The following is a 25,503-nucleotide window of genomic DNA, read 5'->3' on the forward strand; positions in this document are numbered from 1 at the left end:
ATCCTGCTGCTCACTGCCTTAGCTTTCCATGAGCCAATCTAAGGCTCCTAAAAATACCTGGTCCCCATTTTGCAGGCCCCAATGCACTAGGAAACGCCTGCAGCCCACAGTTTGTGAAGTGACTTCTTTTGTTACTTTGACTTGCATTCTGATAAACAGGATTAGTCATGTATTGTAAAAACAATATTCTATGACGTTGAAATTATATCCCTTAACAATAATGAATACTTACATAAGGTCTACTTATAGTGCTTTATACATTAAAAAGCACATTATATATTAGGTTGAACCATATAAAATTGCTGATATTCAACCGCTTTGGGCAATTTCACAGGGTTCAATCTAATTCATTTCCACATCTATCGTCACACTCCTGGATAGATTTTTTTTTTCTTGCTTCATTTTGCAGAGTAATAGATCTTGCAGAAGTGAAATGCTTTTTGACTTAGGTCTTTGCGGCTTGAGCTAAATCTATCTGACGCCAACCCCATGTTCTTAATTTCGAAGTTCCATTGATTCAGTTCAGAAGACTAAAAGCAATCATGTAAGGAGTGCAAGCCCGTGCGACTATCCTTCTAGATCATTGTTAGGAATCCCCTAACAGGTTTTACTCCTCACCTTCTCCTAGTTAGTGGAGGAAATCAGTGGGCATATAGGTGACTGCTGTAGAAGGCTGCAAAGTGATGACGTGATGGGTTTTAGTTGGAGGGGTGTGGAAGCAGGAGATACAGCAAGCATGTTAACTCATCTGTGCTTTCATGCATCCACTCAAGGGTGCTCTGCTAGGTGTCATCCATGCCTGTACCAGGCTCTATACTATGTGCCGAGCTACCAACACTCAGGGAAGAAGAGTCCTCAGTGGGCTTGTGATCAGTTGAGGAAGGGGGCTGCAGCAGTGGAATCCAAGATGAGGTCATTACAAGCAGGTGAAACTGCTCTGTCTCGCTAGGCCAGACACGATTTACTGGGAGACTACAGCTTGTGGCACCAGGCACAAGAACCCAGGTTTGGAGGAGTCTGATGCCCCTTAGAGTTTCTAGTCTGCAAGGCTTGGGGAAGCACCAGCAGGAATGCAAAAGGAATGCTTGTGCTCCACCCTTAGGCCGGGGAGACGGCGGAGGTGGGGCTCCTGCAAAACAGCTCCCTCCCAGGCAGCCAAAGGAAGAAATTCCTTTCTCCAACCCCAAAGCTGCTTTGAATGCTTGGCTTAGCCTGGCCTTGGCTGTGGACTTGGTTTCCGGCTGGGGGAAGGCTGGTTTAGACACCAGTCTGTAAGTGGGCACAGGCCAACGCCTCTGCCCAGGGGCGTTGTGTGGTCCTGCAGGGCATAATCACATTTCTCAGCTTCCTGCCAATGCCCGGGCTGACCCCTTGAGCCTGCTGTGGAGTCCAGAAGCTTTCCAAACCTGCCCTGGCCTTCCCAATCCTCAAGACTCTATAGCTACCTGCTTGTTCCTGTCCTACCAGCGCCTATACAGATCCCGAACCCCCAAGCTCCAACCCCCCTCCCCCAAAGTGAATCCAATTTCAGCATGCTCACCGTTCCAGGCTCTAGGCTGTGCTGCCATGGCTGTCACCACTGCCACCCAGGGAATGCAGCAGCTGTGGGGCCACCCAGTTAAGATCTCACAGTTGAGTGAGTCACATTGTGGGTTCCTCCTGCCACACCCTCCCCGACCCCAGCACCAAAGCTTTCCTCAGAGTCACATTACCACACACTCTGCTTTTGAAAAAAGGAAATTGAAAAAAGGTACTGGATCTTGAGTGCAATGAGCAACACGAGGAAAAGCTGTAACAGAAGCAATTGTCAAGGCAGAGAAAGGGGAAGCTGCGATTGGCCTCAGATTATCACCTCCGGAGCACCCTAGCCCTTGCCTCATCACTGTGGCCTGCAGAGTTAGGGTCTGTACAGAGCAGGGCAATCTTTTGTACTAAGCGTCTGTTCTGTTCTGCCCCCAACCAGCACGGGTGAGTTTATGAGAAGCTCCAGGAGTTGGTGAAGCTGAGGTTTTTGTCCTCAGCATTTGACCTTCTAATCCATTACAACCATGGAGACATTGTCTAAGTGAAATTTCCAACTGCTCTGCTTGACCTCCACTGTCTAAATGGTGTCCACCAGTCACAAGTGGTTCTCAAGTACATGACTGGTAGCTACTGTTTGGACAGTAGGGAACCTAGTCTGAACTGAAAGTGTACACTTAACATGAATTAAAAGCGGCTGGCATGGGCTAAAGTCATGAGCAGCGGTGCTGTTTCTCATATGGGTACCAATTCTTGGCTGCTCCACCCCTGATTCAGCTCCCTACTAATGCACCTGGAAAAGCAGCTGAGGATGGCACAAGTGCTTCACACACTGGGAAATCCACATTGGGAAATCCAGAAGAAGCTCCTGGATTCTGGCTTCAGCCTGACTCCGCCCTGGTCTTTGTGGCCAATTGGGCAGTGACGCAGCAGATGAGAGATTCTCTAACGTTGACTTTCAGATAAATAAAATCTTTAAAATCAAAGAATCAAGGAATGTAAAATATCTCTGATTTTTATTTTGTGGAGATGCCAGTTTATTACCTTCTTAAAAAGAACTGGGTTATTTCTTCTTTTAAAATTAAGTATTTGAGAAGATTGGCTTTGATTTTCTAAGCATTAATAATTTTTCTTTTGTAAAATGTAATTATTCTTCTTGATTGAATTTGAACTGTAATACTGCATCAAGGTGGAGGAATCCACCAGGGGGGAGGGGAGGGGCGTGGGGAGGGGTGGGGGGATTCCCAGAGCCTATGAAACTGTCACATAATGCAAAATAATTAATAAATAAAAAAAATAAAGATACAATGATGTATTAAGGCTAAAAAATGTAATTATTCTTGCTTATGTAAAAGGAACAAATGTCATGTATTTCACATGTACGATTTTAACAGCATAATGATGCTTTCTACCTAACCCTCCCTCTCTTGCTCCTACACTCCCTCCACTACCCTTTTGTATTTTTGTTTCAATTTTACAATGACATATTATCAATTTACTTTATAATCAGAAGCTTAACTCTCCACTAAGAATTCAGTAAGTGGTACTTTTTTCCTTAAAGACATTATCCAAAGTTTAAAAATTTGTTCCTCAAAAACACTTTTAAAAATTATTTGTTTTGGGGCCTGGCGTGATGGCCTAGTGGCTAAAGTCATTGCCTTGAAAGCCCCGGGATCCCATATGGGCACCGGTTCTAATCCTGGCAGCTCCACATCCCATCCAGCTCCCTGCTTGTGGCCTGGGAAATTAGTCGAGGACAGCCCAAAGTCTTGGGACTCTGCAACCGCATGGGAGACCTGGGGGAAGCTCCTGGCTCCTGGCTTCTGATCGGCACAGCACCGGCTGTTGTAGCCGCTTGGGGAGTGAACCATCAGACGGAAGATCTTCCTCTGTCTCTCCTCCTCTCTGTATATCTGACTTTGCAATAAAATAAATCTTTAAAAATATAAAAAATATTGTTTTTTATTGAAAAGGCAGATCAGATTTATGGAGAGAAGGAGATAGAGAAAGAAAGATCTTCTACCTGCTGGTTTACTACCCAAATAGCTGCAACGGCTAGAGCTGAGCCAATCTGAAGCCAGAAGACAGGAGCTTCTTTTGGGTCTCCCATGCCGTTGCAGGGACCCAAGGCTTTGGGCCATTCTCCACTGCTCTGCTTTCCCAGGCCACAAGCAGGAAGCTGGATGGAAATGTAGCAGTTGGGACACAAATCAGTCCCCATATGGGATGCTGTGCTTGGAGGTGAAGGATTAGCTATTTGAGCCATTGCACCGGCCCCAATAAGTACTAATCTCTAATATGGATTACATATTGAGATCCTATTCATGATATATTAGATTAAATATAGTATTCATTTTTATTAAATTTATTCATTAATTACATTGTGTTGTAATTACACAGAATCTGGGATTCTCCCCCCACCCTCTCCCCATGGTGGGTTCCTCCACCTTGTTGCATAACCATAGTTCATATAGTATTCATTTTTAAAAGACTCATTTACGTATTTGGGAAAGAGCCCTGGTTGCTTCCCAAAGTGCCTGCATCAGCCATGGCTAGGCCAGACCAAAGCCAGACGTAGGGAACTCCATCTGGGTCTCCCACATGGATGGCAGGAACCCAAGTACTTGGGAAGTTGTCTGATGTGCCCCCTCCCCCTCTCCATATGCATTAGCAGAAGCTGGATCAAAAGAACGGAGTGGCTGGAACTTGAATCACGCCCTCCAATATGGGATGCAGACAACAGGCAGCTTAACTGCAGCACCAGAATGCCTACCCTGTTGTTATGATTAATTTCATCTTCTGTGCTAGAACACACAAGTAATTGCTGGTATTGATGGCCTTGGGGGAGTGTGAGGAGAGCTTCGAGAGGAATGGGGGAAAGGGAGAAATATTTGAACCTGTACTTATTACTGGAAACCCATACTACCTTTTTTTTCTTTGAAGTTTTAACAACACATATGTCATTTTACAAAAATAAAATGACTAAATGTCATTATTTCGTATATTTAAACATAATTCTACTATAATGTTCATCAAACTTAAAATACAAAATAAACACAATAAATTGGGTAGTATCATTCATTTGGTTGCTTTATTTCTATTTTGCAAATATCCCCTTAATTCCTCTTTCCTGTTCCTTCTTTTTTTTTGCCCTCTTATTTCCTCAGCTTCTCTTTCCTCCAATTTTTTCAAAACCCACAAGAATCTGGGACTAAGAAGCCATTCCACTTCTGTCGGCTTCTTGCTTGGCTTGAGCTGAAAGCTTTGGTAGTTCCTGCTGTCTCTGAAGGCTCAAGAAGAGCGCCATATTGGATAATGCTCAATTCCAGACACCACTGTCAAAGATGGCTAGCTCAGTTGTAGCACCTGTGGAGACAGCGCTGCCGTTTCTCCCATATTCACATTAAGATAGAACTGTTTAAAGAGAAAAATAACTTCAGAAAATGTGTGTGTGTGTGTGTGTGTGTGTGTGTGTGCGCGCGCGCGTGCGCGCGTATGCGTGCATGCGATTTCTTTCTTTCCTGGTTTAAGGATGAGTGGAGGCAGGGTATATGCAGGAGGCTTGGTCCAAATTTGGGAAACCAATTTAATTGCCATCTGCAGTTAAAAAAAAAAAAAAAACCACTAAGAGGATGAAGTGTTTTTGAAAAAAGAACTACAGAGGTTGGAGAAAGGGAAAAAGCTCTCTAGCTTCTGGGAAACAGGTATAATAAGAGATTTGTTTGCTCCAGGACAGATGGGAACCTCAGTCCTTAGGTTTAATTGAAAGAGGGAAAAAACAAGAGGTCTCAGCTGATTGTCAAGCAGATAATAGATCCTGAAGGGTGGGCCTGCACAGACTGAGAAATGAAAAGCCCCATCATGTGTGTAGGGAACAAGTGGTGTGGGAAACTAGCAAATTGCCTTTTATGCCCATTCTTAATGCAAATGGAATAATCTGTTTCAAATAAAGACAGGCCTTGAATGTCTATTAGGATTTTTTTCTTTATCATGGGAACACCTGCCCCCTCCTCCCTCCAAAAAAATAGTCAAGCACTTGGCAGTGCAGTAAGTGGAAAAAAACACTGGACTGAGAGTCAGGGGACCCCTCTGATCCTAAGTTTGCAAAAATACGCAAGAAATGATTTGTGTGAGATTCCCTTGGAAACTGTAATGCATGGTCAAATGGGGTTAAGCGTGATTAACTGTAATGAAACTCAAGTTTGTCTTTGTTCCTTCCTGTCTTCTCCCTTTCCAGGTCCTCATCTCTTACAGCTGTTTGGCACAACACTACTGGGCTGAAGGTTTGAAAGGAATCCAGTTCAAAGAACATTTACTGGTCCCTAAGGAGAACACCTAGACTGAAGAGTGTTTTCAGCATTCTAAATGGACAGAAAGCACATTATTTTTAAGACAACATTCCATTCAAAATTTAGAAGCCACCAATTTCCCTTGAAGGGGAAATCTGCATTCAACATAAAGCTAGGATGCCATATATTTGGCTTTATCATTTTATACGAAAGCCAATTTCCAAATGTAAATCTTTATTTAAGATAGAAATTTAGCCAATGACATTGCATTATTCTCCAGAAGGGAGACAGAAGAAATGTAACCCCCATGCGAAACTGTTCAGTATTCCTGGGACTGTCTTTGGGGCTGCAGTGGCTCAAATTTTAAGCCTCTGAACTGCCTAGGAACTGATCATTGTTTCCCATCACCACTGCTACCACTCTAATCCGGGCTGCTGCTGCTGCTAGAAGCTTCCTGAGTGAACCTTCAGCCCCCTCTCCTGCCTGCTCCAAAGTCACAGCCAGCAGCCAGCACTTTAAAAGAGCAGCCTCCCCACATCTCTCCTCTGCCTGGGCTGTGGATGAGTGATTCTTTGGCAAATGTCCGCCTACAGGGTTTTCATGGCTCAAAAACCCCATGCTAGCAGGAACTGTGATCTGTTTTGCTCACCTCTGTGTCCCCAGGCCTGGCCTCAGGCCAAGCATATGGTAGACATTTATTTGTTGAATGAAGGATTGCATTTTAAGAGCTAACATTTGTACAGTGCTTTAAAGATAGCAAACACGACCATGCATATTCTTGTCTTCATTTTGCAGATGAGGAAATTGATGCTGTGAGCATTGTCCAAGTTGTGGACACAGTTAATGCAGCGTATATTGAAATGCAAGCCTGTGGGAGGCAAAACCCGGTATCTTTTTTGGCTTCATCCCTCTGGAGAGTGTGGGGAGATGAGGAGTTCAGAATCACTTTGATGTTGTTTGGCTGTATAACAGGCCCTTTCTCTCTGGCCTTCGGGGTCCAGGGGCAGGCCCAGTGGGTATTCCCTGCCTACCAGCAAGGGTGGACTGCATTCTAAATCTGGCTTTCCTGGATGACTTAGAAAGCTACTCTAACTACAGTGACCTTATTTTCAGAATCTCAAAGCAGAATTCTTGGTCTGACAAACAGAATAGAACACTCAAAACTGGGACTCTCCTGTCAAATCCAGGACACAGATCTGCTGCACCTGTACTACTTGGCAGCTACAGCATGGACACTTCTCAGTGAATTCTGCCCTAACCACTTCAGTTCATCACATCTCACGAAGATTCCTAAAAATCAAAATAGAGTGGTTTTCTGGGTTTCATACCCATCCCTCCCCCAACTCCATTTACACATTTTATGTGTCTAATTACTTCCCTTATCACTCTTTTCTTTTCTGTTAACTTTTTCCTGATCTGCCAGAAACAGCTTCTAGGTCCTGCTTGCTGCTGGATGCTATAAAGCAAGCGAGAGAAATTGTAAGCAAAAGTTCTTGGAGACCATGGCAACAGAGCCATGGCAAGGGTGGGGGAGCTGGGCACTGAGACAGTCCTTCCCACCCTTCCTGGTTTCTATTTTAGACCATGTGGTGCTGGTAAGGCCCGATAGTTCCATTGTGTCATTTAATCAGCTAATAGTGTTTGCAAGAAGTATCACATGGCACATTTTTTATTCCAGAAAGAACTTTGCAATGTTGTTGCTTCAATGCAGTCCATGTTGCAATGGTAAGGGTTCATGATAAAGGTTGTTGTCACAGGTGCTCTTCACATTCAGTTCAAGGATACCTATAGCTTCCCAATGGGCAGCCAGGCTTTAGCATTAAGATGTTAATAGCAAAAACTGGGTATTTATCCTCTTGGGTCTGAAAGCCAAGAATCCTCATGTTATCCTAGTGATCCATCCCAAGGATTTATACTGGTATTTGGGAGCAAAGAGGCTCTTGATGAATGAGGGAGGCTGTGTGGTGTCTTTCAATAGAGCCATCTCTTTCTTTGATGTACTCAGTGGCACTGAACACAAGGGTGGGCTCTATAGGGGCTGGGAACCTGTTTAAACCTCACGTTCCCCATTTTCAAATAAGGGAGCACCAGTAATTTCTACCCTGATTTTCTTTACTTTTTACTTTTAAAAGATGATGTACTATTTAAAGTCTATGGAACATACTAGGATAAAGCACATGTCTCTGTTTTTGCCCCAGAAGCTTTTCTCAAAGAACTAAAATGTAGGTTCAGTTGAAGCCTCCTGGGAACCTACCCAAAGGCATTCTCCTTCCCCACAAGGACGGTAGCTTTCTCAGTTGGATGTCACTTATCTACATGAATGTTTTAAGATATGTATATATTTGCTTATAAATAAAAGACTACACAGGATTGGTTTGTTTGTTCTTAAACTATACAAGGGCACCTCAAAAAGCTTGAGGAGGTGAAATTAAAAATATATGGTTATTTTGGTGTAAAAATGTTTTAAAATTCATTTATATGAAGAGACTTCAGAAAGTTCATAAAAATGATTATTAGGAAAAAGCTATGCCTAGATTTAAAAAGATTTTTGTACCTAAAAGACTCATTTATTGGCGCCATCATTGTGGTGCAGTGGGTTAACCTATTGCTTGTGAAATGAGCATCCCATGTGGGAGTGCTGGTTTGAGTCCTGACTTTTCTGCTTTCACCTGGTTAAAGCACCTGGGAAAGAAGTGAAAGATGCCCTGATTTTCTGGGCTCCTGTCATGCACATGGGACACGCACATGGAGTTCCAGGTTCTTGGTTTTGGCTTAGTCCAGCCCCAGCTGCTGGAGCCATTTGGAGAGTGAAACAGTGGGCTGAAGATCTTTAATGCTTTCAAATAAATAAAAATGAATCTTAAAATAAATTTATTTATTAATTCCACTTCTCATGAATGTTTTAAAGTGTCCTCCGGTAACTCCTATTCGACATCCTCTGTTTTTGGTTTTCTTTATTAGATTTGTGGGAAATAGTCACATATTTATGGTACAGGTATCTCTGGTTCAGATTTTTTCATGCTGAGAAATATTCTATTGTTCGAATCAACAGTGATTTTATTTATCTGTTCTGTTGTTTCCCAATATTTTCTGTTCTTAAAAACAATGCTGTTACAAACACTCCAGGTATGTATGTGCCATTGCTCACCTGTATGAGAGTTTTCTAGGGTATATACTTTGGAATGCAACAGCTGAGGGTGGGAGTATAAATTTTTGAGCCTTTTTTGGGGATAATATATTCTGGTCCTTATGCAAAGTTAACCACTCACACACTAATTGATTCAGACACTGTACTTTTATAAAGCTGTACTAGAGGAATATTCATACAGTTGCACATAGGTAATATGTGTAAGAATGTTCACTGCCACACTGTTAGTAGTAGGGTGAAATTAAAAACATCCTCAATGTCCATCAGTGGAGGGAGGCTGGGGTGGATGAGAAATCTGTGGGCCATCCACTGTATAGAAGACTGTGGACTCTGGGAGAAAGCAGTGTTAAACAGGCCCTTTCTTACCCAACTCTCTCACTTCTGGACCTAAGAAATAATGCTGTTCACAACATAAAGTCAGGTAAGTCTGGAAGAGACTTGCGTATTAAATGAAGATACCCTGAGTACAGCCACAGGGGAATCCTGCCAGAGTCTCACATCTGCATGGCAGGTTCCTTGCTTGGCAATCAGTTCCAAGAAAAATGAGGAAACAGTCCAGAGCATAGATTAGAACTCAAGTTGTATAATTATCAGACTAAGACAGAATTTGCAAGTGCTGAAAAGGGACATTAACAAATTGATGAAAAAATGGTTTTCCTTGTCTAAAAGCTAACCAACCAGCAGAATAAAATATCTTTTTTTTCTACAAACATCAATAAATGGAGATGTTTCTGGTGTCTGGCTGTTGATTTGGGAAATCCAAGCTCATGTCTAGGAATACAAGCATACTTGTATTTATAAGTTTCATGGATTCAAGCCAGAATGTTAGCTTTAAAAATGATTTTATCAATCACGGTATATATTACCTCTTGATTCTCTTTATGCATTAGGCAATGTGGTGAATGCTTTTCATTTACTTTGTAGGCTAGGTTTTGCAGTAACACTGTTGGTAAGGTCAAGAAACTTGTCCAAGGACAAACAGTGATAGCTAGGATCTGAATTCAGATCTGCCTGGTGACAAAACTCATTCTCCTCAATATAGTACCCCCATATATAGGAGTATATCAGGAACCCAGCCAATTAATTTGCTGAATTTGACCTTGAGCCCAATGTATCAATCAGGAATCTTACGGCATTCTGTATATCTATCCTCATCCATAGTTAGTCAATAGAAGTGATTGCTCACTGTGCACATCATACTCATTCAGTAAATGTTTTATTTTGTGGCTACTCTGAGCCAGGCACTGTCCTTTAGGCCACGAATGAATGGAACATAGGGAGCATGTAGCTGAATAGCTCAGGCTAATAAGAGATGTTTCAGACTGCACAGTAACAGTCCCTCTTTCAGGGGAATGCAGACATAACACACACAGAGCACTTCAAAAAGTTCATAGAAAATAGAATTATATGACACATTTATCTTGCTTCAAAACTTTTTTTGAAACCCATGTATAATTTTTCATTGTATGTATTTTTTTCATTAAGCTTTTTGAAGATCTCTTGCATGCCTGGATTTCGAACGTTTTCTTTTTTGCATCAAAATAAACTTATTTTTCAATTCCAATATTCCACACATTTTTAAAGTATATGCAGCAAAGAACATGAGGTGTCCCAGGAGTCAGGAGACATCCAGGGAGGCAATAGTAAGCAGCAGTCACAAGCAGCAGGGAAATCCAGGGCATGGATAGCAAAAGGGAGGCTGTGACAAGAAGCCAAGTGGTGCAAGCCCAGGACTCCTGAGGGAGGCAATAGTTGAGAAGAGTAGTGCTATCCAAAGAGCTTCTCCTCCTTCACTCATGCATAAATCCTTACATTTAGGATCCACCAGCCAAAGAAAATGAAGCACACCCTCTTCCTCATACTCTGTATAAGTACCACGCGCTAACCGATTGCGCCACTGGAGCTCCTTCCTCATACTCTGAAAAAAGTCATCTAATCTACACCCCCGCCCAGACATCTAAAGCACACGGAACTATGGACCATAAGTTATGGGTTCGCACTTCGGAATCTGAGTCTTGAATTTTGCATTTGGTCTTCTTGCTGCATGTATGTGAATGTGAGGACAATAAATGAAAACACCAGGGGTCTTTAAAAAGTTTGTGGAAAGTGAGTATCATGAAAAAAACTGTACATGATCCATTTTGTTTTAAATACAAATGAACGCATTCTGTTGTTCTATTTTTTCCCTTGAACTTTTTGAGCTATCCTCGTAGATTTTGTGAGAGATTTCCCTCTGCCAGCCAAATGTCAACCAACTTCCTGGTCCTGGTTTGTGATGTGTACAAGGAGATCCAGAAATGTTACTACAGACAGCAGCAAAAGGATGGCAAGGAACAGAACAATCTCTTTTGGATGCCAAGGACCAGCACCGCGGGTGTGAGTGGATCATGAATATTCCTGGGTGCCACTTGATTCTTAAGGTCTTGGGGACATAATGTTTCTAAGCTACATCTAACATCAAGCTGTTATAAAAGCTTCACAAAATAACCCATGGGGTACACAGGCAATCTTTGCCTTCCCTGACTGCACTCCCACCTCCACCACTGCAGGTTTTTGTTCTGTTCTCCAAGTACAGATTTAAAAGGTTTATTACATGCTGTGATGGGCAGAGAGGATACAGAGAAATAGGCACATTCATACAAAGCTTGTGTGTGTGTGGGGGGGTGGGGGTGTCAAGTAGAACAGTTTTTTTGGAGAGCAATTTGGCATTATCTGTCAAAAATATATGACAAATTGGATTATATTAAACCAGAAATCTAGGCAGAGCAGAAGAAATAATCAGTGGTGTGAAGAAACAGTTTTCAGAAATGCGGAAAATATTCACCAACTTTATATCGACTGATGTCCAGAATACATGAAGGTCATCAAAAAGTTCAAGGAAAACTTTCATAATGAAAAAAAAACCTATTAAAACAATTAATAAATGAATGAATTTCAATAGTTTTGCACGAAAATAAAATTACATTTTAATTTCATTTTCCATGAAGCTTTTGAAGTATTTTCAGGCAAGGAACTCAAACAAATCAACAGCAAAATAGCTCCTATAGAATGCAATTAAACATAGGCAAAAGAATAGGATAGACATCAAAAGAGACAGAAACAGCCTAAAGGTATATGAAAATATGCTTAACATCATCAATCATCAGGGAAATGCAGATCAAAACCACAATGAGTTATCACTCCAGTTAGAACGGCTGTTATTAAGAAGACAAAAGCTACAGAAGAAGTGTTGACAAACATGGAGAATGGGAAATCACTATGCATTATTGTGAGACTCTGAATTTGTACAACTCCCGTGGAAGATAGTATGAAAGCGCCACAAAAATGTAAATATAAAACTGGCATATAATTCAACAATTCCATTATAGGGTATAGATCTAAAAGGAAATCTGTATGCCAGGAAGACATCTGCACGCTCATATTTATTGTAGCAGTATTCACAATAATCAAGATATGGAATCTACCTAAGTGTCCATCTACAGATGAATGCTTAAAGCAAGTGGACATAAACGGGATAGAATAATGTGTAGCCATTAAAAGGGATGGAATCCTGCCATTTACAGCAACGCGATGGAATGGAAGGATATTATGTTAATGAAATAAGCCAGGCACTGAAAGACAGATACCACTTATATGAACCATATGAAATTTGAAATTGCTGAAGTCACAGAAGAGTGTAGAACAGTGAGTATCAGAGGCTGGTGAATGGAGAGGAAGTTGGAGTAGAGAAATATTGGCCAACGGGCATAAAGACATAGACAGGATGGGTGTATGGCACAGCAGTTAAGACACCACTTGGGGATGCCCACAATTCCATACTGGGGTGCCTGGGTTTGATTCCTGGCTCCACTCCTGATTCCAGCCTCCTACTTATGTACATCCTGGGAGGCAGACTGTTGTGGCTCAAGTACTTGGGTCCTTGCCATCGAGATGTGGATTCAGTTCCAGGCTTCTGGCTTTGGCCAAGTTCTGGCTGCTGCAAATATTTGGGGAGAGAACCAGCATATGGGAAATCTCTCTGCCTCTGGGTCTTTAAAGAAAGAAGATATAGGAGAAAATTGAACATCTGCAGATTTTTGTGTGTGTGGCAGTTCCTGGAACCAATCCCCCATGGCTATTGAGGAATCACTGGATTTTACTGACCCATCTGTCATTCTTTCCAAAAGATTTAATTAATTAATAATTAATGTTATTCGAAAGGCAGATTTACAGAGAGAAGGAGAGACACAGAGAGCAAGAACTTCCAGCCTCTGATTCATTCCCTAAATGGCTGCCTGGCCAGAGTTGCACTGGTCTAAAGCGAAGAGCCAGGAGCTTCTTCTGGGTCTCTCACGCAGGTTGAGTCCCAAGGACTTGGACCATTTTCCACTGCTTTCCCAGGTCATTAGCAGCGAGCTGGATCAGAAGTGGAGCAGTCAGGACACAGTTGTGCCCACATAGAATGCTGGCACAACCCGTCTTAAGCAGGCCCTCTGAATCCTGCTTATTAAAAAGTGAGTGCCAATAGGTACTCATTGGGAACTTGCAAAAACCATCTTGTGACCTTATTGGATCAATTTATATTGTTATTTAACTTTTATGGACCAATTTAACTAAAATACAGATATTGCTTTCCTGTTTACAAAGCAGTTACATACTATTGATTCCTATGACCTATGGTATCATCACTATTATTCTCATTTCACTGATGAGTAAGGACGCCTCTTGTTTCAGGTTACACTCATCTAGAACACCTGATTCTGTTTTCTTAGCTAGAATATAAGTCTCTGGAAGACAGGAAGTACTTTCAATGTTTCTGCGCACATTAAGAGTTGTAAAGGGAAAGGGAAAGTCCTCACCACTTTGACAGGAAGCTTGTGAAAAAGACAGGACAGTCAAAGTTTAGAGCGTGAAGTCTATCAGCTGTTTCGGTTGGGGATGTGTACTGAGAGGGAAAAAGGCTGTTTTAACCGAGGGACCACGCTGCCCAGGTTGTTCACATCCTGGCTCTAGGCTGCTGAGAGCATTCAGAGAGTGAACGAGCACATAGGAGCTCTTTCTCTCTGTTTCTCAAATAAACAAATAAATAAATTTTTTTTGGTGGAACTTAAATGGTGAGATTTTTTAAATATATATATATATTTATTAATTAATTACATTGCATTATGTGACACAGTTTCATAGGCTCTGGGATTCCCCCAACCCCTCCCCGTACCCTCCCCCCTCCCCATGGTGGATTTCTCCACCTTGTTGCTGTATTACATTTTAAGTTCAGTCAAGATTCTTTCATTGCAAGCGTATACCAAGCTTAGAGTCCACTATCTTAAATAAGATTTCTGTAAAGAAAATTTTATAGATAATAAACAAAATTTGTGACAATGGTGTAGGGAGTACTGAAATTTGGGAAATTCTGCCATAGCCCAGTCAGGCTGAAATGAGCGAGGGGAATTTAAAGTGAGAATATTGGCTTGAGTGAAGGCAGAGAGGAGGCGGGAGGCACAGCCAGGAGCCGAGCTAAATGGGGAGGAGGGTATTTCAGAACTTCTTTCCAAATCTCTAGCCAGCCTAGACTCCAGTGTGTTTGGTAAACCAGTCTGAGAAGTGTGGGCTGGAGCAGGAATCATTTCAGTTCTTGTGCGTGGGAGGAAACAACAAAAGTATTTTGGAAAGGTCAGTCTGGTGGTAATACGCAGAGCAGACCAGATAAGTGGCCCCAGCAGATTTCACCAAGATGCTAATAATGCCTGTGACTCAGGCCTCCATGCTAGCGTTAAGGCGCTGGCACGGAGACCTCTGTGGGAGCTGTGCTTTTTCATGCATTATTTAAGATGTTAAGCAAAATTATTTAAAGTTTGACAACAAGGCCAGAAAGATCACTGATTACCCTTTGAAGAACATTTGAGAGCGTCTTCCATGCAGCTGTTTGACTTACTGTTTACTATTGATTCAGGCCCAGCCTTGGTAAAGGTAAAGGTTGACTTGTAGAAGATTGATACGTTGCGTATGATATTTGTCTGGCAGAAATGAAATAAAATTTTGTCTAGTAGGAAAGATAGCTCCAAAGAGTATACAAGACTATTTCAAAAAGTCCATAGAAGATGAAGTTAAATGGTGCTTAAATTTTGAGGCAAAACAACTGAGATCCAATATAGCTTTTTCTTAATAACATGCATTATTCATGAATTTTTAATGAAAAACTATGCCTGGAGTTTAGTATTTTTGAAAAAAAAAGCTTTTAATTTTATTTTCCTACAAACTTTTTTTTTTAAAAAAATTTATTTATTTTTATTGGAATGTCAGATTTACAGAATGAAGGAGAGACAGAGAAAAAGATCTTCCATCCACTGATCTACTCCCCAAGTGGGCGCAATGGCTGGATCTGAGCTGACCTGAAGCCCAGGATCCAGGAGCTTCTTCCTGGTCTCCCATATGGGTGTAGGGTCCTAAGGACTTGAGTCATCCTCAATTGCTCAGCCAGGCCACAAGCAGGAAGCTGGATGGGAAGTGGAGCTGCCAGGACATGAACTGGTGCCCATATGAGATCCTGGGTAAGGACTTTAGCCACTAGGCTACTGTGCCTGGCTCTTCTTACAAACATTTTAAATGCCCTTGTATTACTCTACAACTAACCAGTATTTAAAAAATAGGTATTTTCTCTTTTGTTAATCAATTGTAATAGTATATATTTGCTTCTTTAAAAAATATTTACTTATGTGAAAGGCAGAGTTCCAGCGAAAAGGAAGGAGACAGGGAAGGAAGGAAGAGTCAGAGGGCCCAGAGCGAAGGCTCAGTTGGCTTAATCCTCCCCTTACAAGTGCTGGGATCCTTTCTCTCTGTCTCTCTTTCTCTCCATTAATCTGCCTTTCCAATAAAAATAACATAAATCTTAAAGAGAAAGAGAAAGCAGTAATACTGGGAAAGCAGTAGAGGATGACCCAAAGCCTTGGGACTCTGCATCCGCCTGGGAGACCTGGAAGAAGCTCCTGGCTTCCGGTTTCAGATTGGCTCAGCTCTGGCCATTAATGCCACTGGGGAGTGAGCCAGCATATGGAAGATATTTAGCTGTAAATTTGCCTTTCCAATAAAAAAAATAAGAAAATTTTTTATAAAGAAATAACTTTCCATTCCTCTCTCCTTCTAACCTCTGGTAACCTTGAATCTATTTTACACTCCTATAAATTAACCTATTCTGGATATTTTATGTGAATGTGAACATAGAATATTTGTTCGTTTGTGTCTGGTTTCTTTTAGTTAACACATGTCTTCAAGTCTCATTCATATTGCAGCATGTGTCAAATAAAATGCATTGTGTATATATACCACATTTTACTTATCTATTCATATGTTAATGGATTGTTTCTACCTTTCAGTTATTGTGAATAAATGCTTGTGTGAATATTCATGCACATATATTATTCAAGTCCCTGCTTTTCATTATTTTGAGTGTGTATCTAGAGGTGGAATTTTTAGGTTCTATAATTCTATGTTTAACTTTCAGTTTTTTTTTTTTTTCATTAGAGAGATGGGTGAGAGAAGGCACATGCATTAGTGAGTAAGACCCCATTCACTAGTTCATTTCTCAAATACTTGCAGCACTTAGGGGCTTTGCTAGCACAATGGCCAGGAGCTGGTTGCTCAATTCAGGCCTCCCACGAGAGTGACAGGAACTCAAATACTTGAGCATCACTGCTGCCTCCAAGGCTCGGTAATTGGAAAGCTGGAGTCAGGAATTGAACACACGTATTTTGATGTGGATCAATGCACATCTTAACCTACTGGGCCACATGCCCTCCCCTCTGCTGTCTTTTTAAAAACTCACCTTTGGTATAATGTCGATTCCTTTATCAATTACTTAAATCTTTGATGCGTGATCACTACATATTTGAATGACAGTTATGTTTTCAGCTCTTTGAAAATCACATGTTGATAAAGGTATTTATTTAATTTGTTAATTTTTAAATTATAAGAGCAGATCCTGAGTGGTCCTTCATTAACTTGTTGCATCTTCCCCATAAGGGAGGAAAGGAAATGAGTAGAAATGAGGACCTCCTTACATAACCAATGAGGCCAACATGGTATTTTGGTAGTTTCAAAGAGAAAGGAAATTTTAATTAGAGTCCTGTGATAATGATGGGAAATGAAGACAAGGCCACAGTGCATCTTTGTTTTGCTGGGTACATATGGAGATTTTTCTCCTTTGGAACTGTGGGATCTCTACTGTGTGATTGCTGCTACAAGGAGAACTCTAGAGAAAAGCTTTTGCTTTTTGGGTAAACTCTGGCATCACACAGACCATAATAAAAGGCACTGGAAGAGATGCTAAAATTCTTTATGTTCATTTTCAAAATTTGCCTTCATTGGTATTTGATAGGAACGGAGCCCCTGAGTAGTGTTTTAGGCAGGGAATGGGATCAAGGAACTTGACCTGGAGTTTGAGGAAGAACAAGATGGGGGAGGGCTCAGTCTAGGGGTAAGAGGGGAGGGAACAGGAGAGGCTGCTAAGCCGAAACCCAGCAAAAAGGGTTTTAGGCTGTCTCTAAGTGGCCTTTTCTTTAGATCATACCACCCCACCACCAAAACAAAACAAAATGGAACAAAACAAACAATAAAGAAACACCTCTCCCCAAGAGTAATAATCACACATAAATCAGAGAAATTACACTTTAAAATAGGAAAGTTTTGGGTGGGCACTTGGTGCTACAGTTAAAACTCCACTTGGTACACCTGCATCCCATATCAGAATGTCTGGGTTTGAGTCCCAGCCCATCTTGATTCCAGCTTCCTGCTAATGCACACTCTGAGAGGCAGCAGATGGAGGCCAAGTGCTCGGGGCCCTGGCTTCAACTTGGAAAGCTCAGATTGCCATCAGTCTGGCTTAGACCCACCTGTTGAGTACATTTAGGGAGTGAATGAATGCATGGAAGAGGTACCTTCTCTACTGCTCAAATAAATGAAAATAAATATTTTTAAAAAACAAAATAACTTTAAAAAAATTGGGCTAAAAAAGTGCACTTTGAAAACGTGTACTCCTTCACAGCTCAGAAGCAACTAACTGGATTTTCATCATAAGTTTCTCACTTTTGAGACATGATATGAAAGAACAGATGACTGCATTGGAAGAATTTCACAGGTGGTTAAGAACGTGTAGGAGAAAGGAAACCAGAATTTTTAAAAAAAAGAATGTTAGTGTCATAAATATGATCTGAATATAGCTACTTCTGGAAGCACATCAGGCAGCTGAAGAAAATAAAGGTGAAGACCTCCTTCCTTCTGATACCTTTATTTTGCTATTTCACAGGGCTATGTCAAGACGAAACAGGTGTAATATGCAAGTTTTAAACTGCAAAGGGCTGCACAGGTCTTTGAGAGGGGCTGGCTGGTGTTGGAGAAAAGGCATGGGTTATGAAAGCAGACTCTTCCAGGGGTCATCCTGGCTTGGGGGTGCTGATTTGCAATGAGGCCTTCAGTCAATTCTTGGGTCTCACTTTTGTCGCGCCTGAGAGGGTTGTTGGGAGGGTCAAATGATAAGGCTCCTAAGAAAGGCAGGAACAAAATGCTGAGGAAGTATGGTCCTCGGTATGCATTTCAGGTGTAGTACTTAGCACGTTATGCTGGAATAGTTTCTACATTTCTGTTGCCTCAATTACAGCAGAAGTTCCCTCTGACTGGTTGGTCTGTGTAGCCTCCCTGCCTGTGAGTACAAGTGATTGGAACATCACAACCACTCATTCATTCTTTTAGCAAGCGTTTGTTAGATTTTTCCAGCCATCAGTTCTTGATCACTTATTTCTGCCCCTTTCCCCAGTACTGAAGTCCCAGGCCCCTGTGCGAGACATGAAGAGGTGCCACTCAGATGTCCCTTTGGAATACAAAGCCTTCTTCATTCTCTCAGCCTGCTTTGCCCAAGGCTACACTTCCTCCCTGGGAACAGCTTGCATCCAAGACCTGGTCCACTTACTCTAACTCAGAACAGTTTTGAAGGACAGAAGTTACTCCAGAGCTCACCCAGGGGTCAGGGGAGGCTGTCATTAGGACAGCTTCGCAGCCTAGTTTCTCTCTTGAACCAGTATCCCACCTTTCCCTTAAACTCCAGATGTCGATACCAAGAAATTCTAGAAAATTTCCCACATGCGACCTACAATGCTCCCTGCCACATGGTAGTCCCCACACTAGGTTTGTGGCTCTGGCTCAGCATCTGGGAATCCTCTATTCCAAATGCTCCCAGGACCTACAATATTCCCTAGGGCCCAGTCCACTGTTCATAGACCTCACTCAGTCACATTCCTTTCTCTCCCTGTTCTCTCCCTCCCTTATAATACACATTCAAACCCCAAAGGATGGAAGACATGGGTTTATGAACAAATAATTACAGCATTGTGAAGGATGCTTTGATATAGACTTGAATTCAATGCTAAGTTAATCTCAACATGGGGATTTGATGGAGGGCTTCCTAGAGGAGACAGTATTTAAACTGAGAGTCTTGAACTATGAGCTGAGTTTGATGGGTGCACGGGGATGTGGAACAGACGTTGCAGACAGAGGGTGCAGCATACTGAAAGGGACAGAAGAGTATAGGGTGAGGCCAGTAGATGGCAATGAAGTCTGGGACAATAGTAGGGGCAGATCCTGCAGCGCTTCTGTGCTACAGTGAGGAACTTGATGGTCAGGAAATATCAGCTGAATCGATGCCACATTCCACTGTTGGCCAAGCCTCAGCCATTTGGATAGCACCTCGATAAGCTTTGCTGTCTCTAGGCACCAGTGGTTCTATTTACGATTCACTTATTCTTTTGCTCTAAACAACTTTTTTTTTTTTGCTTCAATAAGCTTACATTAAAAGAAACTATGGTAGCCCAAAACCTAAACAAAAGGAATATAGCTTGCCATAATTAGAAAGTAACTGTAAAAAGCACAATGGAAACAGAGCAGAATAATTATTAAATTCCATGTAGATATTGCTGCCTGTCAATGTCTTTGAGCCTGGGGCCTGCTCTGCTCTTAGGAAAGAAGATTAGCAAGCACTATAGAGGCTGAAGAATAGCACCATAGTGAGACTTTTCTCCTTGATGTCACCAGAAAGCTGGAAACAGAAGGAAAAGAGAATTATTTTCTCACCATACAATTCGATGTTCTTTAAAGCAGTACCATGTACCGTTAAATCACCTTGGCGCCCCCCCTACCTATTACTCCGCTGACTGTGAAAACAGTTGGTAAACAATAAAGACTCCTATCCAGGCGGTTGTTACTGCCACTCTGGAACAATCGCATGACTAACTGAAAGTTTCCAAACCTGTGCCTATGGCAATCTTCACCCCAGCACTGTTGGGGAGAGAGCATTGGGTGAGGTGGAGAAGGCAGGACCCGGAGGCTCCTAGCTCTTAGACCTGGAAGGGCCCTAGCAGAGTTTCCTATCTGCCCACTAGCAGCTGGGGAAACAGCCCATAGGAGGGATGTAATTTGCCCAAGGCTGCAGATGGAGCTCGTGTTAGTACTCTAGGGGGCAGACATGAGTAAAAACAGTAGAGCTTGCTGTGTTAGGCCACTGGTCCCAGTGGCTGTCACTGGTATCTGCAAGGTAGAACAGAATATTGGAGAAGCCAGTCTATGAGGCCCTACATCAGACACTGCTGGGCTGGGCTCCAAAGTGAGAGCAGAGGTTGTGGTGGGTCTGAGACCCGGTGGAGACAGTGCAAGAGACCGACAAGGGCTTAGTGTTTTGCAAAAGAAACCCAAGGACGTTAGGGAGGTCAACACATCAGAATTGCCACAAGGGGTGGCAGTCATTGAGCCAGGGACATCCAGGGACTGAGCAAATCCAGGAGGGTGTCGTGTTTGCCAGGCTTAGATTCAGTGTCACTGTCTACCTAGGTGTGATTTGGGATGAGTTCCTTCACTCTTCAGAGCCCTAACCTCCTCACTGGTTTACATTGTGGGCAAGGTCAGTCGAATCTACCTCAAAGGATGGTTGTGTGGCTCACATGCGGTGATACATGCCAATCTTTCAACACGGACTGGCCTCCATTCTTCATATCCCTTCTCCTCCTTCTTTGAGGCACGCTAGACTCCTGACAACACAATTTCTTGTCTCCTTGCTCCCTCTCCTCACCCAGGCTGGAGGCCACCCTGCCAAGTCTGCCTTGCCCCATGCCGGTGTTTATTGCATCAGGTTCAGGAGGAGTATTTACACAAAAAGAAGGCCGAGAGGCTCACTTGAGAGGGTGGGATGGACATCTCCAGAGAGAGACAGAGAGGAGGCTGTAGGCCAGGGACAGAGGCCTGATGAAGCAAGTTGTGCTCTCTCTTCAGAAGGAGAAGCGCCTGTGACTGCCGTGGCTGTGAGTGGCTGGGCTCAGGTGGCAGAGAACAAAGGCAAGCCTGTGGTCTCCCATGGTGTTGGGAAGCAGTGCCTAAAGCCAGTTCCTCCAGCCAAAGCTACAAGACGGAAGGTTAAATATAGCCCTTTCCAGTTGTCTAGGACATAGATATATGAAATGTCAGAGCTGTGTGAGAGTGAGAAATGATCTTATCTTTGCTCCGTCTTAAGAGAATAGAAGGGAGTGGAATAAAGAGGAGAAATAAATCCGGACATTCACCAGCGGGCAGTTGGAACACGCTGGAGGATTATGAACGTTGGGCGCTGCTATTTAGAGGCGTGCTTGGGTCTCTGGGTGGACAGGACAGAGAATGAAAGCCAGGCTCCACTAGGAGGGAGGTGGCCAAGGGTGATCCCATCAGGTGGTGGAGGTGGGAAGACAGGTTGGGGTGGGGCTGGGTCTCCATGCCAGGCACAGTGGTCCCTCCTTCCCCCCAACCCAGCTGCATCTGGGAAGAAGGTAACCTGCCCCGCTGCCACCTTCATGCCCCTATCTATCTTCTAATAGGCTTGTCTGTGACTTTGAAAAAAAGTGACCTGTCGGAAGGCACCCGGCCCTTAACTTCTCTTCAAGACAGCCTGTGGCATCCGTGGAGAATCTGACAGACTCTCCTGGTGTGCAGGTCCCACCTGAGATCCCTCTCAGACCCCATGTACTCCCTTCACCCTGTGATAATCCCTTAAAGACCTGAAGGACCATAGACCACTTCCCTGCAACTCTTCTCCATGCCGCATAGCAAGTGACTCACAGGACTTTGTGTTTTGTCTTACCACTCTGTTTTCTGACTTGTTTAAGACATAACTATTCTATTGCCAGAAGGGGGCCAGCTGGAACCCCAGAGAAAGAGCATGGGTCCGTGGCCTGCCCTGCCACATGCCTCTGCAACCATAGCAGTAGCTTCCCAGACACTTTCAACTCACATTCCCCACCTCGTTTTATTCTCTCCACAGAAGCCCGAGAGGCACAGGACTCAGAAATAGACTCTGCCTTACTATGAGAATCATAGGTCTGGCTTGACCCATGAACTCTGTGTAGAGATGACCCGGGGTAAGCATCTCTTTCCAGCCCCTCCTTACCCCCTTGGATATATCGCAAAAGTGATTTTGGCATTTTTTGCAGGAATCCAGATGGTACACAAAGCCCCAAGATAGCCTGAGATGGGATCCAAAGAGCAAATCCTCAGAATTCATGTTAAGTCCACTTATAGGAAGCAAGACACGCAGCATTTTTACATGCACACATGCACACACATATGTGTGTACACCCCCGCTCTCCCAACACACACCCAGACTTCCTTAGTCACTTTTATTTATTGCGGAATATCAGGGTTCGGATGTGATCACATCCACCCTCTCATCCTCCTGACTGAATCCCCTTTTCCGGCATCGTTGCCAAGTGGCCATGTTGCCCCCTGGAATACATCTAGTCCTAAGGGACCCACTCCCTTTCAAGTCAGCCCAGGCTGTCACAGCATTGCTCCCAAGGCAGAAAGCTCCTCCTCCAGCCCCTGTCCCTTCCCTTGTCCCCTCTACTGAGCAAGCAACCTTCGTTTTGCAGCCACTCACCTCCCCGGCTCCAGAAGACGGCGACAGCCTCGGCTCTCTCCATTCTAGCGATGTGGATAACCAAGAAACCACCTCCAGCAACTCCTCATGCAAGACAGAATTGTGTGGTGAGCCCACACAGCGGACAGGGAGCTGATGGGCTCCACGCTGTTCTGCTCCCTGTCCCCAGGCTCCTCAGTGGGTGCCTAGGGACTCTTCCTACACCTCGTTTCCCAGAACCCTGTATAGGTCAATCAGGCTCATCAATTGCATGCTCTTTTGCCTGGTGAAGTTGTTTCTGGGCAGCCCAGCCCAGGGAAACCAACTCGGGATTTCAAAAGCAAGCTTCCTCTCTCTTTTTTCCCACCCCTGCCCTCTACCCACAGCCACTCTGGTACTGCCGTCGGCACAGTTGCAGTGGCCCAGCAAGGGAGCTCTGAGTCGGGCTTGTCTTTCTCTGAGTAAGGTTCTCAGCCCGAGTCAGAGCTGCACGAAGGGTTGACCTCCTGCTCAGCTGCTGTCCTGCGGTGAAGGGAAATGAACAGGAACTGGCTGTCTGAGTCAGCGCCCCTGGTCTATTGTCACTGTGCAGGCCCCTTCCTTCCCAGAGGAGAGACGTGCATAGAGATAGGCCTTTGTTTTTTAATAAGGCTCTCTTGTGCAAACACGCACTTTCTCCCTTGGCCTGAAATGAGTTTGTGAACTATGAATGCAATTTCTCAACTGTTAGGTAAGGGTCTACTTTATAGAATGCAGAGGTTCAGGACACACAGGAGCTAATGATGGCCAGTCCCATTCAACAAGGAGGACACTGAGGCTCAGAAAGCAGAGAAAGGACTTTCTCAAGACCCAACCTGTAGAGACTAACAGAACTTGAAATCCAACCTTGCTCTCCACAGTGTCAGCAGGACCCTGCCTCATGCCTTTCCCATCCTCACCCCAGCTAGATGCTGGCAGAATCTCTGCTCCATCTTTAAAGAATAGAAGGGAGTGGAATAAAGAGGAGAAATAAACACAGAAACCACATCTTGTTTAACTTTTTGTATGTTTGAAAGGACAAAGTTCCAGGAAAGTTGGGTGTGCTGGAAGCTGGCTACAAAAGAACCCCTTTGTTATGTGGTACTGAATGGCTATGTTGATGAAATGATCATGGGCTATGGACTGAGCCCACATCCCAGTAACGGGCTTTTGAAATGGGGTACTACTGATTCTTGTCCCCAAAGTGAAAAGACACCTAGTGTGATTGGTGTTCTCCAATTTGTCTTTGCCTGAGTCAAAAAATAGGGAAGCAGCTTGAGGGAGTTGGAGGGCTCCCGTGGGAGTAACCACCTGCGTTGATAAGACTCTCCACTCCGTGGATAGGACCCCTGGGTGTTTGGAAGATATTGCCTTCAGAGTTCGTTTGTATGGAATGGTACAAAAGCTATCAAAAAAGACAAGAGTGGGGCGGGGGTGGAAATGGGAAGAGTCTCCAGACAAGGAGAACACACTGTGTCCCTAAGGCTGGGTGAGGGTTATTTTCTAGGAGCAATGAGTTGTTAGCAGCAGGAACTGCCTTCAAGAATCAAAGCAGGCTGGGGCCCACACAATGAATGTTCGCTTTAGCAGCACTGAGGGGGTGACGTTGACAAGGATGCCTTCACAGAGGCCAGACCACAGCAGGTGAAGAAAGGGAATGGGAGCGGAATGGAGACACCTCTCAGGAAGTCTCGCTGCGGTTAGAGAGGAAAGAGATAGAGGCATAGGTGGAGGGAAAGCAGAGCTATGGACAGGAGTGAGATGTTTGTCAGGATGGGAGAGATGAGTGTGGTTTTATGTTGAGGAACTGTGAAAATTGCCATTCTGCCCCACCCTCTTTTTAAAGTTTTATTTTTGTTTGAAAGGCGGTGGAGAGAGAAAGCTGGGCCAAAACCAGGAGCCAGGAGCTTCCATCAGGTCTCTCATGTGGATGCAAAGGGCCCACACACTCGGGGCCACCTAGGGAGCTGGATCAGAACTGGAGCAGCTGAGACCTGGGTGGCAGCTTTTTCTGCTACAGTACAGTGCTGCTCCCCTGCCTCACTCTCTGTACTGCCTGAAAGGAAACTCCATCTTCTTTTTTTTTTAAAAAAGATTTATTTATTTTATTACAAAGTCAGATATACAGAGAGGAGGAGAGACAGAGAGGAAGATCTTCCGTCCGATGATTCACTCCCCAAGTGAGCCGCAACGGACCGATGCTGTGCCGATCCGAAGCCGGGAACCTGGAACCTCTTCCAGGTCTCCCACGTGGGTGCAGGATCCCAAAGCTTTGGGTCATCCTCGACTGCTTTCCCAGGCCACAAGCAGGGAGCTGGATGGGAAGTGGAGCTGCCGGGATTAGAACCGGCACCCATATGGGATCCCGGGGCGTTCAAGGCGAGGACTTAAGCCACTAGGCCACGCCGCCGGGCCCGAAACTCCATCTTGGAGCAGTTGGACCAGAACTCCTGAAGGATGGGATACCAGGTATTGGTATTATTCTCTCTGTATCTTCCTCTTGCTCTCTATCACTCAGCCTTCCAAGTAAATAAATACATAATGTATATAGAGAAAACCCCAAAACAACATAAGAGATTTGGGAGCCCTATTGCCTGGGTACAAATTCTAGCCTCACCACTTACTGCTTG

At 43.7% G+C, this 25,503-nt stretch overlaps 1 protein-coding gene across 3 annotated transcripts in view; it reads right to left on the reverse strand.

Moving 5' to 3' along the window:
- Positions 1-23,362, reverse strand: part of NHSL2 (NHS like 2) — a 72,962-nt gene extending 49,600 nt beyond the window's left edge. For 2 of the 3 annotated variants that reach the window (XM_058658780.1, XM_058658778.1), the window contains exon 1: positions 22,877-23,362. In XM_058658780.1, the coding sequence (XP_058514763.1) occupies positions 22,877-22,919 (43 nt within the window). In that variant the 5' untranslated portion in view covers positions 22,920-23,362. Of the gene's footprint in view, positions 1-1,540; positions 1,731-22,876 lie in introns of those variants that run through there. The other variant, XM_058658779.1, reaches the window with a different exon arrangement.
- Positions 23,363-25,503: the final 2,141 nt, after the last annotated feature.

The sequence above is a fragment of the Ochotona princeps genome, chromosome X, assembly GCF_030435755.1.
Source record: "Ochotona princeps isolate mOchPri1 chromosome X, mOchPri1.hap1, whole genome shotgun sequence".
Lineage (NCBI taxonomy): Eukaryota > Metazoa > Chordata > Mammalia > Lagomorpha > Ochotonidae > Ochotona > Ochotona princeps.